At 45.8% G+C, this 15,479-nt stretch overlaps 1 protein-coding gene across 1 annotated transcript; it reads right to left on the bottom strand.

Annotated features, from left to right (window-relative positions):
- Positions 1 to 6: 6 nt before the first annotated feature.
- On the bottom strand, positions 7 to 14,783 carry LOC126492551 (cytochrome P450 2B1-like). Its single transcript, XM_050129041.1, is given in 8 exon segments — positions 7 to 1,584; positions 1,751 to 1,938; positions 3,723 to 3,864; positions 4,307 to 4,483; positions 5,652 to 5,812; positions 7,769 to 7,918; positions 8,053 to 8,215; positions 14,559 to 14,783. Coding segments are annotated over 8 exon segments (1,371 nt in total). The 5' UTR covers positions 14,730 to 14,783; the 3' UTR covers positions 7 to 1,365.
- Between the last annotated feature and the right edge of the window lie 696 nt (positions 14,784 to 15,479).

Raw genomic sequence — 15,479 nt, 5'->3', positions numbered from 1 at the left:
TGATTGCTGGGATTAAAGGCATGTGACACCACCACACAGCCCTCAGTGATTATTAACGTGCAACTGGCTGCCTGGGGCCTCCAGGTGGAAGAGGGATTTCCCAGCAACCCCAGTCACCTCCAGTTGTTGGGAAACTATGCCTGTGCAGTATTTAGGGGAGCACCCTGTCCCTTGGGGCACCTCCTTTCCAGAGTTTAGGTGACACGAGTTTGGAAATTCATGGAGTTCCTCTGGTTCTCCTAGAACTGGTTTGTGACCCAGATTTTCCAGAGCAGCTTTTAATGACTTATCTCACTTTCAACACAGAGTTCCCATGACTGGAGCTGACTATTTAAATACTGTTCATGTCTCTTTAGCTGTAACATATTTTGGCATGTTCTCTCTCCCTCTCCCCACCCTCTTCTCTGCCAATGTCAGCCTACATGAACTTATGCCAATCACTGCTATGTGTCCTTTGATCTATTCCACCCACTTGTGTTTTTCTAGATTCCCTAGATACCTCTTAGCCCCTCCCCATTCTCTGTAAGGACACCTTGTCATATGTTCCTTCTGAGTTTTCCCTCATGTTCCTCTGTCTATTTCTAGTTGTGTCTTTCTCTGACTTCCTTTCCCTGCTCTTCCTCTCTTCCTGTCTTATTCCTCTTTTCCCTCCAGTTCCTCACCCTTCTTCTTCTCTCTCCTGTCCACGCTCTGATTCCTACAACACAACTGCTCCTGTTGCAGCTTCCTCGTGTCTCTGTGCATCTGTCTTTATTGGAATCTGTCTTGACGTCCTTGCCTCTCTACTGTTTACTTGTCTTTGTTCCTCTTCTCCACACTCCTGTCTTTCTAGTCTTGGGACTATTATATGGACAATTCAGGAGCCCAGGGTGACTGAAGTTACTTGGAACTCAATACTAAGATAATTCTTAGCAGAGACATTGCTCAGCAGGAGAACACTTGCCTAAAATCTCTCAGTGAAGGGATGAGGACAGGCATGCTCAGCAGGAGAGCATCTTCTGGGATGCACAAGGGGGAGTCCGGAAGTGTGGGCTCTTTGGAAGAGAATTTGCTTAACACACAGCCCTGGGCTCCACCCCTATCATGAGGGTGGAGGGGGACAACTAAAGGTTAAGGAATGGTCTCTAGAACCTCTCTTTCTCTAAAAGATAAGAAACCTGAGCACAAAGATTCCATGTTTACATCCCATAGAGTCCATTCAACTGAATTAAATTTGGCTGGAGGCAGCTTCTGTGTGTAACAAATTAAACAAACACAACAGTCAACTGAACCACACACTAACTTGAGATTATATTCTTCCAAGAAAGAACAAATCTCATCACTCACAGCAGTTAACCTATCCCAAGCTGCCAACTACAACAGTAATCATGGACCTAGTCCTGTATCCTGGAGGGTGAGCCTGCCCTCTAGTCTCTGGGAAAGGAAGCACAGGTCCGTCTCACCTATGGAAAAGGGCATAAAAGCTTCATTTTTCTTCAGAGCCCCACTGGCATCCAGGAAGTGGTCAGGATTGAAGGCATCTGGTTTTTCAAAGTACCGTGGGTCATGGAGAGCTGCATTCAGGATGGGGTACACTTCAGTGTTCTAGGAGACATTGTGAGAGGCAATGATATTAGCATACCTGGCTCCCATAGGCAGACATCCTTAGGGAACCACAGAATGCTGGGAAACCACAAACAGGCCAAGGGTGGTCACTGAAAGAGTGGAGGATGACCAAGGCATAGAGATGTGGAATCACAGCTGGTCTCACCTTGGGGAGCAGGTACCCTCGGAACGAAGTGTCTTTGGTGACTTTGTGTGGCACTCCAATCGGGAGAATATCTGCAAATCTCTGAATCTCATGGATGACAGCATCAGTGTAAGGCATTTTGTTGCGGTCATCAAGGGTTGGTGGGCGGTGTGAGCCTATCACCTGATCGATCTCCTTTTGGACTTTCTCTGCACAGAAAGGGAGACAACATAGAATGTCCGTCCCTATACAGAAGCAATGCACAGCGACCCTGTTTTCTGTGAGCCAATAGCTTAGGAACAGTGCAGAGCCAGGAGACTCTGCTGAGAAAGACACAGAGCACTCTGGGCATACACACCTGTGCTTCTCTCCAGCCACAACTATGTTAGAGACTCTCTCCAAAGCTCCAACTTTGCTCATAACAGAAAGAAAAGGAAAACCCACAGCAACGGGCTCTTTTCACCTGTCAGTATGAGGGAAGGCTGGAGAGAGAGATGGTAAGAATTCTCGATATTTGACATAATATGATATAATTTGTGTTCCTGCATAACATACACACACACACACATCTTTGAATGGAATTTATATTTTAAAATTCAGAGAGCTGGAGAGATGTCTCAATGGTTAAGAGCACCGGTCACTCATTCAGAAGACCGGGGTTCAATTCCCAGCACTCACAAGGCAACTCACACTGTGACTCCAGGTCCAGGGAATCCGACCCCCTCACACAGACATATATGCAGACAAAACAACAATGCACACTACTAAAAACAATTGTAAAAATCCAGACTAATATCCTCAGGAATAAAAGGAAAGTAAGTTAATCTATGTATAATTGAGTACTAAATATGAATACTTTGGTGAATATTTTGGCCAATAAAATGGCTCAGTCAGCAAATGCATTGATTTCCATCCTGATTGCCTGGCTTTGACATCAGGACCCGTGTGAATGTGCAGGAGAGACGCACAGCACAAAGTTGTCCTCCCACCTCCACACATGAACTGCAGCAAACAAACTCACAACATCACATCGATTTCAGATTCTTAGAATGTGAGTGTGTAAGTCAGCCAAGCAGTGGATGATTTGGTTAATAAAGGAAAGATGGCTGAGTGAGTGAAATGAGCAAAGCAAAATTGGATGTCCATATTCCACTTCTCACTCACTGTATTGATCAATTGAGTCAACAAATGGTTCATAGACAAATAAATCAATGAGCACAACTAACCAAGCATTAAGCAAATATGTGGATGAATAAATGAGAAAATATAGGAATAAATGGATAGGTCATTGAACGATGAATAAGTCACAAATAAATGATTGAGTTATTCAATGGATACATGGAGGAATGGATGGACACATGAAGGGTGGATTCAAATGTCAATTAGTAGGATTAAAGAATGACCAATGAATCAATGATAAATAGCCCACTCAACTAGATCTGATCAAAGAATAAAACTCATAGGCTGATTCATCCAAATAAATGATTGAAATATGGGCCCTTAGGCGACACAGAGATGAAAGAATCAAGGATGAATAATCTATGGTTGTAGAGAAGATGGGCAGAGGAATAGATGAGTGGGTAAATAGCTGTGTAGCAGGATGGATAAATGGTTGGATGGATAATAGATGAATGGAAAATGAACAGAATGGGGAAACAGATAAATAAGTGGAAGAAGAGAAAGACAAGTGAATAGAGGAATGTAAAGACAGAAGGAAAGAAGGAGGTGAGGATGGATGGATGGATGGATGGATGGATGGATGGATGGATGGGCAGAAGGATGAGTGGATCAACCATTAATTGGTAGGTGAAAACAATGGAAAACTAGCCAGCTGAGTGTTCATTCATGCACCATCCACAGCAATGCCCTAGTTTAGAATTAGGCCAAAGCCTTCAGTGCTCCAGATATAAGAGGTCCATGGCTCTCTCATCCACACAAAATTCCCAGCCAATAGGGAACTAGAAGATTCCCCAACTGGCCATCTGTGGTTCACCTGCAACATGGGGTTATTTGAGCATGAGTAGGAAGCCATATCGGAGCGTGGTGCTGCTGGTCTCGGTGCCAGCAAAGAAGAGAGACAGCACGGAGATCATGAGGTTCTGGTGATGGAACTCCGTGTGTTGGTTGGACTTCTCCTGGTTCCAGATGGGAGAGAGAAGGGAGGGTCAGGGGTGACTGGAGCCTTGCAGGAAGATGCACACACATCCTGGGAACTGTCCTTCTGTCTCACATTATATGGATTACAGACATTTCTCAGTCCTTAATAATATTGCTTGATCTCTGTCTGTTCTGTCTTCTGTTTCTACTGTGCTGTCTTGTAGTTTATAATGGCTTGTCTCCCAGGCTCTCTCTTCCTCTGTAGTCTTTCCTGCCTTTTGTCCCTCACTCTGTTTCTTCCCCACCCTTCTTTCTCCCTATCACATTTTCTCTTCCTTTTATTTTCATCATTTTCCAGACACTTCTGCATCTCCTCCACTCCATTTCCTGTCTCTCCTCCCCGTCCTCTGCTCCCTTTTCCTCCGCTCACATCCTCAGCCTTCACTCTTACCCATTCCCTCTCATTAATGCAGGACTTACCTTCTCCATGCGTATAAGGTAGGTATCGATGAAGTCTCTTGGATTGCTGGGGTCCAAGGTTGTCCGGTGCTTCTCCACATTGTGGCCAATGTAGTTAAGGATTTCTTGCACATTTTTGAATATTTGCTTGTGGGCACCAGGAAAGTACTTCAGGAAACCAGAGAAGAGCTCAAACACCTGCAAGAAGGAAGGACCCAGGAGGTTCTCTTGAGCTTTTAGGTCACAGGAAATGGAAGTTCTCTTAGTGTTCTATTGCTGCACCATACCCAGAGAAGAGATACCATAGCCAAGGCAACTCTTACAAAAAAAGCATTTTTGAGGGCTTGCCTACAGTATCAGAAGTTAGTCTATTATCATCATGGCAGGAAGCAGACAGGCCTGGTATGTGCCTGAGAGCTTTCATCGTGACATGCTTGTAGACAGACACGTGCCTAAAAACTGGCATCATGATGTACATGCAGAAGGGCATGTGTCTGAGAGCTGACATCATGATTTCCATGCAGAATGGCATGTGTCTGAGATCGACACCGTGGAATACAGACTGGTAGAACTAGAGGGAACACTGGCCTTGCATGGGATTTGGAAACTCAAAGTTCACCCCTAGCAACACATCTTCTCCAATGAGGACACAAAGCCTAATCCTTGTAAACAGCTCTGCAAGCATGCAAATACACTACTCTATGTGGACCAATCTCACTCAAACCACCTCATGCCCCTAGGTGCCCATGTCAAAGGGATAAGTGCACAAAATGCACACACAAATATACACATCTCTCTCATATGTATGTACTCTACACACATGCATGTTCTCAGCTTTCTCTCTAAACCTGCCTCTCACCCTGGCCTTGCACTCTGGGTCTCCATTTTCCTCTCCTCTGCTCTCTCTCTCTCAATACCTGTGCTGAGTTGTCATTGTGTGTTTTAATTTGGGGATTTGCTCATGCATACAAGGTCCCATTCTTGCCTGAGTGACCTTAAACTCAGTATAGCAAAGGATCACCCTGAATTTATCATCTTCCTGCCTCCACGTTCTGGAATTGCATGAGTGGTGTGCCACCACACCCAGGAAATGCAATGAGGACCTCATGCATGAAAACCAAGTCCTCTACCCTCAGAGTTACAGCTGCAGCACCCACATCACCATTTCGTGCAGGTGTGAATGACTCTGTATTTCTGCATTTACATCTCTGCCCTGCTCCCCACCCTATCTCCCACCTGCTCGCAACCTCTTTGCCTCTAAAAATTGTCTCTGTCTTCCTTCAGCCCTAAGAGACTCCTTTTTTTACCCACCTAGCATTGTCTTCTTTCCACTGTCTTGGATGCTCCTCTCTTCCCACCTACTGACCTGGCTGGAGAATGAGCTGATGAGTGAGAAGATCTGATAGAACAGGTCCAGCAGGCGCAGGAACTGGCGATCTTTGTAGTCAAAGCGCTCACCAAAGACAATGGAGCAGATGATGTTGGCTGTGATGCACTGGAAGAGGAAGGTGGGGTCCAGGGGGGCTCCTGGAGGAGGATGCAGGACAAGAGACAGGGGATATAGAACCAGGAAACATTTGCCTTCGGCCCCATCTCTGTAAAGCTGAACCCCTCCCTCACCACTCAATGAACAGGAACAGTTGCTACCACATTTGCACATAAGATGCCCATATGAGTCTGCACTCAGAGATGCATGAATCCTTTTATTTAACTACCTCAGTAGTATAGAGATTATGAGATGCTATTCATATACATAGAAGGGGAGGCACCTTCACCAAGGAAACTCAGCTAATCATGACTGGAGCTAGGATGCTGGGACAGAGAGGTAGAGTGTGTGTAGTCGGTCTCCACACTGCTCCTCCTCCCAGGACAGCATCCTGACTCTGAACTGATAGCTAACTTTCTCCGGAGAAAATGGTGCAGAGAAGGGTTCAGGGATGGCTGTGTGAATTTACAAGCCCTGCACACTCCATGCCCACTTTCCAGTCTTCTTCCATCCCTCCCTTCTCTGAATTCCTCCATCCTCCTCTGAATTCTTCCATTCCTTCTCTGACTTCCTCCATCCATTCTCTGACTTCCTCCATTCCTTCTCTGACTTCTTCCATTCCTTCTCTGACTTCCTCCATCCCTCCTCTGATGTCCTCCATCCTCTCTCTGACTTCCTCTATTCCTTCTCTGACTTCCTCCACTCCTTCTCTGACTTCCTCCATTCCTTCTCTGACTTCCTCCATCCCTCCTCTGATGTCCTCCATCCTCTCTCTGACTTCCTCCATTCCTTCTCTGACTTCATCCATCCCTCCTCTGACTTCCTCCATCCCTCCTCTGACTTCTGAGCTCTGTGGTGTTCCAAAAGTCATCAGCCCATGCTGCCTTTGTGTGCCAGGTTCAGTAATGGACCCTGGTGGTTGGAAAACTGTTGTCAGTCTAACAGTATTGGGGCCACTGTTGCCCTTCACCCTGAGCTGGCTTGTCTGTGATCTCTGATCCTGTGTGGATCCTTGCCTGGAGCTCAAGAACTTCACTCTCATCCTTGGGGCTCACTTCTCTTCCTCTGGGTCCTTCCATCTCTCACTTCTTTCTCCAGTTCATTCTTCTCAGCCTCTGCACCTTTCTTCCCTCCCCCTCCGCACTTACATCTCAGATCTCCTGAGAAAAGTCAAGAGATGACAAATACCCTGTGTAAAGAAGTGGAAGTGCAAACAACGATCTTGTCACCAATGTGCCCTTGATATATCAAACCTTAAAGTGCCCAGGGTTCCTTTGAGTTCTGCCAAAGTCAAAAACTCATGAGCCTCTGTGCCCACTCTGCTCTCCAGCACATTCACAAGGAAGAAAACACAGTTCCCTGCTTAGACCATGTCTGCAGGTCCTCCTGCTCCCTTCCCTTGGATCTAGATTCCACATTTGTCTTTGATAATACCGTGAGGGTAGAAGGCAGGGATAGGGAGCAACTACAATGGTTGAGTCAAAGTGGCTTTAAACTCTATGGGCAATAGAAGAGGACCTTGAAACTCTCAGTCTCCTGCCTTTACCGCTGGTGTGCAGGGATTACAAACATGCAGGACCATGCCCACTCATATGGTGCTAGAAGCTCTACAACCAGCCATAGCCACATTGTAAGACAGGACCTGAAAATATAGGCAGGACTGGCCTTAAACATATGACCATCTTGCCTCACTTCTGGAGCTCGGAGAAGACAAGTGTGTACCAGTCATATTTAGATGACAGAAAATTAAATCACAGATTGATTTTCTGAAGAGAGTGACCCCTCTGGTCAGTACATATTTCTGAGTTATTTTAGACACAATATATCTGACAATCCTTTCCCTGCCCTTGTTTTTCCACCTCTGCCCTTATATCATTCTCCCCATACATTGTGTGTCTGTCTGTCTGTCTGTTTCTCTACACTCTTTCTCTTTCTTAGGCTATGCACTCAGGTCCCTGTGGCACCTTCTTCCTTTCTGTCCATTCTCTGGGACTCACCCTGGTATTTCCGCAGCTCTTCCACCAGATATCGGGCCTCCTCCTGAATCCGCTCCTCCACACTCCTCTTCCCCATCCCAAAGTCTCTCATGGTGGCCAGAGAGAATCGTCGAAGGGCCTTCCAGCGTTCCCCATTGGCAAAGATGACACCTAAGAACATAGGGGAAACTTGATGGGTTACAACAGAAGTTCAAATACCCCGAGTCCTTCTCCACATCTTTGGCTCCACCTCTCACACGACTTCCTGGACCACATCCTCCACTCCATCCTGTCCCAGGTCTCACCATATCCCTGTACAACTGGCTCAACCACAGCAACTGTCCCCCGGCCAGAGAAAGCCTCAGCTTGGTCCACCAGAGCCTCCCTTATGGCCTCTGTCCCACACAGCATGACCACGGGCCTTGGTCCCAGGTGCACTGTGAACACGTCTCCGTATTTTTCTCGAAGCTGCCAAGGATAATCACACCAGGATTGTGGTTAGTCAGTGCAGACATTGTTACACTGTGAAACACACACAGATTAGTAAATAGGTACCCCTCCCCTGGCCACCCTTCCCTTTGAGGACCTAAGAGGTGAAGGGTTAATTCACCAGATGTTCAGGGTCTGCACTGATTCGTTGGATTTCCTAATCAGTACACCAGCACTATACTAGGAAGACAGGGCAACACTTGTTTACAATCCTGGCACTAGGGGGACAGACACCAGAGAATCAATAGTTATCCTTGGCTATACATCCAAATTGAAGACAACTTCAGCTACACATGACCCTATCTCAAAAAAAAAGGATAGGTATAGATATGGATGCAGATACACATGTAGTTACGTGCCCATAGTCTTCAGACTGGCTGTTTATCTCTGGACTCTCAATCAAGAACCATGCTTTCTGTCACCAAGGCTGCCCAATGCCTCCTGACAACATTCATAGAGAATGGCCCTGACCCACCCACTGGGTTACGTGGGAAGGAAAGTGACAGTCACCTAGTAGTGGTCCTGAATGTGAGTCATGACTGCAGTATGGACACTTGGGATAATGCCTGGCCATGCAACCATCAGGGCATCTACAGGGAATTGGTCCCAGGAACATGACAACCCTGCAGTGCTGAGAGCCCTTGAGGCGCATGGTGAGGAGTTTGCAAACAACACCCCCTTCTTCTTGTAACCTTTCCTCTCTCTAGATTGCACTGCAGCTAATAGAAATGAAAGGCTATGAAAACGGTCAGTGCCCAGTGTTGTTTGGGGACAATGCCAAGATAAAGCTCTATACATGTTTGATATTGACATATTTATGTTTTTAGATGGGGGGTCACACTACTGATTCTTATGCAACAATAAACTAAGAATTCTCAGACGAGATCAACAATGTAGATGAAATTTAGCCAACGCAATGTTGACACAAAAGCAAGCTTTGATTCCATCTGCTGCACCTAACTGATGTTCAAACCCAGGTGTGGTTGATGGTGTGTCAGGATAGTGGGAAGGTAGTGACTACAAGGGGCTGAGACAAGGACCAGTCTTGATGTTCACTGGTCTGCACATCAGTGATAAGAATCTGTTCTCCTTTCAAATTTATTGAGGTGTGCTTGTTGAGAGATGACCCACTTCAATCATATCGTAACTCAAAATGTAATAGTTGGAGCTGGAGAGGTGGCTCAGTGGTTAAGAGCACTGTTTTTATTGCAGAGAGTTTAGTCCTGCCTCCCATGTCATATAGCTAACAACTGCCTGTAATGGCAGCTTCGTGGGATTTGATGTCCTCTAGCTTCTTCAGATATCAGACATGCATAAGAACCACTTAAACACACACACACACACACAAAATAATGATGATGAAAATAAAAATAGAGGGTGGGTGGGTGGGTGGGTGGGTGGATGGATGGATAAGTAAATAAGTAGGTAGATAAATGAATGGATAGACAGACAGACAGACAGACGATACGATACGATACAGATCATTTGTAAACACTGTAATTTGGGCACAACAGATAAGAGAACTTGGCCAAGTTGTGATGATCAGGGTTTGGAACTCAGCACCAATATAACAAGGGTATTCATGCATACCTATGGCTTCTGAGCAGTGTTTGACAGTGAAGATAGGATTTCTAGGACTTGTTGATCTCCAGACCCAGTTTCAGGGAGGGATCCTGCCTCAAAGTAATAAGCAGAATTGATGGAGGAGGACACCTGGCACCCTCCTCTGGCCTCTGCCCCCATGAACAGGTGTGTGCACACATCTAGAAATATACTCACACGGGCTGGAGAGATTGCTCAGTGGTTAAGAGCACCGGCTGCTCTTCCAGAGGTTCTGAGTTCAATTCCCAGCAGCCACATGGTGACTCACAACCATCTGTAATGAGATCTGGCACCCTCTGGCGTGTGGACATACATGGAGGTAGAATGTTGTATACATAATAAATAAATAACTCTAAAAACAAGAAATATACTCACACAGACAGACATACAGACCAACACACTCAGAAATTTGCATGTTTTAGAAGTTAAGATTACTTTAAAATGCTATGCACTGCCCTCTGCAAGACCCCTCCTGGTTCCCTACTTCTGCTCTTCCATCCCTAAGAACAGTTTCACCACAACCCCAAGTCCCAGCATTCACTGAAACATTCCTTACTTAATACCCCGAACATTCCCTAAGCCCCTCACTGTACCCTTGCTGCTGAAGATAAGATCCGGTCCCTACCATGATTGCACTGCTGTACCTGACAGGATCCCATCAGTCCTCTGCGTCTCCATTCCTCCTTGTTCCTCTTTGACACCAGCCCCATGTTGCTCCCTGACCCTGTTCCCCTTCAGATCCTTTCTGCAGCACCTGCCTCCCTCGGTGCCACTATCTGTCTCTCTCAGAGTTTTTGTTCACAAGCAAAGCAAGACATTGTGTCACAAACTCCCACCATTTGCTGAAACACCATGTTGCTCCCGTCCATCTGCTGTGTCTGTCGGTCACTGCCAGGGTAATGCTCCGTAGGCGTAGTGACCTTATCTGCCTCTGAGATGTCACAGATAGAATGTTCTTCAGGACAAAGGGACCTAATAAACTATCAGTGATTTAGTAAATAAGTGAATGTGTGGGCAAAGCTATTTGTCATTTAATAAACACGTGTTGTCACACCCTTGGGAGCCATGTATCCATGTTGTCACCGGAAGAGAAAGGCAATATTCAAGAATACTCAAAACTGAGGCACAATCTTACATCTCTCTGACTTAGATGAATGGAGAAGAATTTGTACCAAGCCTCTTCCCCTAAACCAGGTCACACAAGTGTTCAGCTCTTCTCTTTCCACTAGTCAAAGCATACTGGGTGACTAGATGGCCCAAGAAAGACCTGGAACAAGTCCAAGAATTCTCAAAATAATATTGTGAATTGTTTTATTCTGAGACAGGATCTTTTATCCCAAGCTGGTCTCAAGTTCTCTCTGTAGATAAAAGACGACCTTGAACTCCTGATCCTCCTGCCTCCACCTCCCAAGCGCTGAGATCACTTGTGTGTCACAGACCTGGAAAATGCTGACAAGTTATTGTCAATTTCTGTATGCCTGTTTACAAAAGAGGTGGCCTGAACTCTTAACCTAATTCTGAAAACTTTCAGTGGTAGTTACATCATGGAGTGGCTTTATTCCAGGAACATTTCAGAGACTTGGGAGCTGCAGATCTGTATGCACCAGATCTCGGCCTCTCCTCTCACTCTCTGTTCCTGTGCCTGTGAACCTTCCCCAAGCTGAACCTCATCTTCAGTCTCAGCTCATTTTCCAAATGTCAAGAAGGGGCACTTTCTATAGATCACAGATTATTGTTACATTTTTTGAGACCGGGCATTTTTAGTATGGCATGCATCTGAAAGGAGTTTCTTACCGTGTCATCCATGTTATAAGAAAAGGCAACAAAGCATGAATCTGAGAAAGAAGGGGCTGAACTCACTTTGATGATAAACCCACTCCTGTGACAGATACATTGATCCATTCATAAGGCAGATCTCAGAAGAAGAAAGGAGGAGGCAAGAGTGATGGCCAAGATGGTGATGATAAGAAAAGGAAGTGCAGAGGAGAACAAAGAAAGTGGAGGAGGTACATGCTAAAGTTCCCTCCTCTATTGGCTAAGAATGCATTTGCTTGGCAAAGTGCTTGTCTGGCATGTGTGATTTATTCCCAGCACCCAATAAAAAGGATGTGATGTAGCACACACCTAGAAAAATACTTATGTTGAAAATGATACTGAAATAACACTCCCCAAAATAGTAACACCACAACACAGAGTTTATTTATTAAAGAAAAATAAAGTGTTATTATGACACCATAGAATACTGGTGATTTTAAGTATGGAGGGTCTAGCTCCTCTTTCTGTCTCTACAAGTGGCCAAAAGAATGTCATCATTAAGACCCCAGTCTGTAACAGACACACCATGACTGAAGCCCACATAACCATCTTAGAACGCAGCTGCCTAGAAGAGGTCTCAGTTTCTTGAGCCACCAGAGAAGCTTCCAAAAGTCACTCCAGGGGGCTTGCCAGCTGCTGCCTCCTGTGCATCTGCACATGGGGTTGGACCTTATAGAGCTGACACAGCCTTTAGCAGCTGGATTTGAGTCAGGCTCCAGGCTCATCCACAACACACTTGAGAGAGCCGAGCTGGTTAGTTCTGGGCTTCACTACAGGACATCACTACCACTTGGCATCCAGAAGTATCTGTCTGGACCACCTGCCCTTTCTTCTTGCCTGTTCGATATGCTGTGCCTTGAACATGATTAAAGTGTCCTCTGTGCACTCTCTGCTGGAAGCATGGTCCCCGGTGTGGTTGTGTTGAAAGGTGGCAGAGTCCTAGGGAGCTAAAACCTAATGAGAAGTATTGGGTCTTCAGGGCAGATCCACAGAACAGGTTAATGCTGGTCTCACAGAGAGGGCTGGGTTCTCGGGGAATGGATTATTATAAAACAAGGCCAACCTGTATGGTTAGTATCTACTGCATGTGACCGGTTTTTCTGTTCTCTACTGTATTGTGACACACAAGAACGGTCCCTATCAGAGGTTGGAAGAATTGGCTGCTTGATCTTAACTGTCAAATTCACAATTATGATCTGGATAAGCCTTTAATTTATAAGGAACTTAGCCTCTGGACTTCTGTGGCAGAAACAGAAAACAGATAAAGACATGAGGAGACTTTCTTTTGCCTGCTTCATTGAATCACTTCACTTTATACCGTCCTTAGCATAGCTTAAGCCAGTTCATCCCCATGACCTGAAGATTAAACGCCTGCCTCTCCTCTGACACACTGTGACCTCATCCACCTGGCTCCACTCTTCCCTAGCACCAACTGCTGCTCAGGAATGGCTTTTTCTAGAATGTCATCATTCTAGAAAGTCTTTATGATTTGTTCAAATCCTGCTACTTACATGAGTTTGTTTGAACTCCCAACAAATCTTAAAATTCCTATTGCTTTGCTTGTATCCAATATCACCCAGGTGAGCAGATAAATTTGTCAAATTAGTTTTTATGAGTTCATTCTATATCTGCAAACAGACTCTCAGCTTCTGAGGGCCAAGGAAGGCAGCTTGGCTCCCTGACATTGCCACATACATTGGATCATTGATTTGAATGGTTCTTTAAGGAGCTCTATAGAGTGCAGGAATTCCCTGCCCAGTGCACATCACCTAGCCCCTGGCAACCTTGTTTGCACATGACACGATGACTGTCCCTACAGGGAAAAGATGCAGCATGTCGTGCTATCATGACAGGATGTCACCAGCCCTCACTGTGAGTTCTGGGCGTACGGGTGCTGGGGGAGGTGCCACTTTCTTCAGTGATGTACTGTTCATAAGTTGCTCACATGACAGTAAATAGCTCCTACATCCATCCTTACTCAAACAACCATAATTACCTCTAAATAGGAATGACCTTTAGACACAGAGATGTGGACAGCAAAATAAAAACAGAAGGAATAAGATTCTCAGAGAAAACAAAAATATTGGATAGGATGCTAAGAGGAACAGTCTGGCATGTGTGAAGCACATTCGAAAAACACTTATGTCCAGATGTGCCACACATCTGTCAATCCTGCACATGAGATGTTAGCTCAAAAGGATTATTAGCCTGAGAAGAGTAGGATGATCTTATTCCTCCTCCCCCCAAAAATGACATTGTCTCATATTTTAAAATTCAAATGAATACACCATTGGTCCAGGTGGGTGATATCTTCAAAAACCAAGGGGGAGCAGCATTGTTGCCACTAAATCAGCTCTCTAAACCGGAAGTGGGGCCAAGGATGCTGAGTGGTTACTAATAAAGAAGTGGTAATTAAAGACGAAATCTCTCTTGTGAAGACTGTAAAAGATGGTGTCAGGGTCAGCTCCTTGAATGGTCCATGTGTTACAAAAACATAAAAATAAGCATTCCCTACCTACCCCACCTCCTGACCTGCCTCTCCTCCCCTTTGTTCCTGAACACAGCAGGCTAATGCTAATCCCTTGTGCTGGCAGAAGCAAATCTTACCTACTGCTACATCTGAGATTTTTCTTTCTCTTCTGGACCAAAGAGGAAAATTGTAAGCCCTTGCCACACATCTCAACACCTCGACTCTTTTCACATTACAAGCACAGAGCCACACCCAATTCCAACATGTCAACCAACCTGCGCACCATCCATCACCAATCAGCAACTCACCTTCCACTCAGCAAACGTCCCACCTGAACCTACTGCGTGGAAGGAGTCCCTTGCTTCTCCCACTGAGTGACCTCCAGGAGCAAACACAGGGCTAGGCCATAGGACACAGACCCTGTGCGTGTCTCACCCGCATGAAGGAGTTGAGCAGGCCTCCTCTGTCCATCTGCAGGAGGTTCCCCAAGAGGGGCAAGGGACGAGGTCCTGGAGGGAGATGTCCACGAGCCTTTGGGTGACCCCTGATCAGGAGCAGTAAGAAGCTCACGAGAAGAACAAGGAGGAGCAGGACACTGGTCTCCATTGTCCTGGTCTGAGTACTGTCCACGTGACTGCACACTCCAGCTGGACTTTTATGCTGGACCTGCCTCTCCACTCAGTTGCGCAACTTCAGTTATTTCTGCCTCCTGTCTCATCATTGTCCTGTAGTGTTAGCACCCATACTTCCTGCTCGGGCTGTCGGAGACCTGCTCACTCCCTGTTTCTTAGATGCTGGCAAGGACAGCAATACAGGTACCTAGGACAAAAGAATATAGTGAGTCAAGCATCTTGATTTCAGGGGTTTATGCACACATTCAGCTCAGCTTTCTCTGTATATTTACACAGGCGTGAACTGACTGTGTGCTGCATATGTGAAGAGATATTTCTTATGTGAGTGTGCATGTCTGTGCCTTTGTGTGTTTCTCTAGATTTGTGTGTGTGTGTGTGTGTTGTGGTGGTGGTGGTGGTGGTGTGTCTGTATTATTTGGTTTTTCAAGACAGGATTTCTCTGTGTAACCAGGGCTGTCCTGAAACTCACTCTGTTGACCTGGCTGGCCTCCAACTCAGAAAAACTCCTGCCTCTGCCTCCTGAATATTGAGATTAAAGGTATGAGCCACCACGTGTGGGTCTCGAGTACATCCTTGCATTGGGAATCCACTCTGTTTGTTCTTAGTTTTGCATGTGACTTGAGTGACAGGAGTACAGTTGTATGTTACCGTGTGACTCTCTGTGTGTTTGTACATAGCCCAACCCCAGTGCTGATGTGATTTCTCCAGAGTCCCCATGTCACTC

The sequence above is a fragment of the Alexandromys fortis genome, unplaced genomic scaffold, assembly GCF_014885135.2.
Source record: "Alexandromys fortis isolate MF-2015 unplaced genomic scaffold, M_Fortis_MF-2015_v1.1 scaffold_293, whole genome shotgun sequence".
NCBI classification, from domain to species: Eukaryota; Metazoa; Chordata; class Mammalia; order Rodentia; family Cricetidae; genus Alexandromys; species Alexandromys fortis.
The sequence above is the reverse complement of the archived record's forward strand: the minus strand, read 5'-3'. Positions and strand labels throughout refer to the sequence as shown.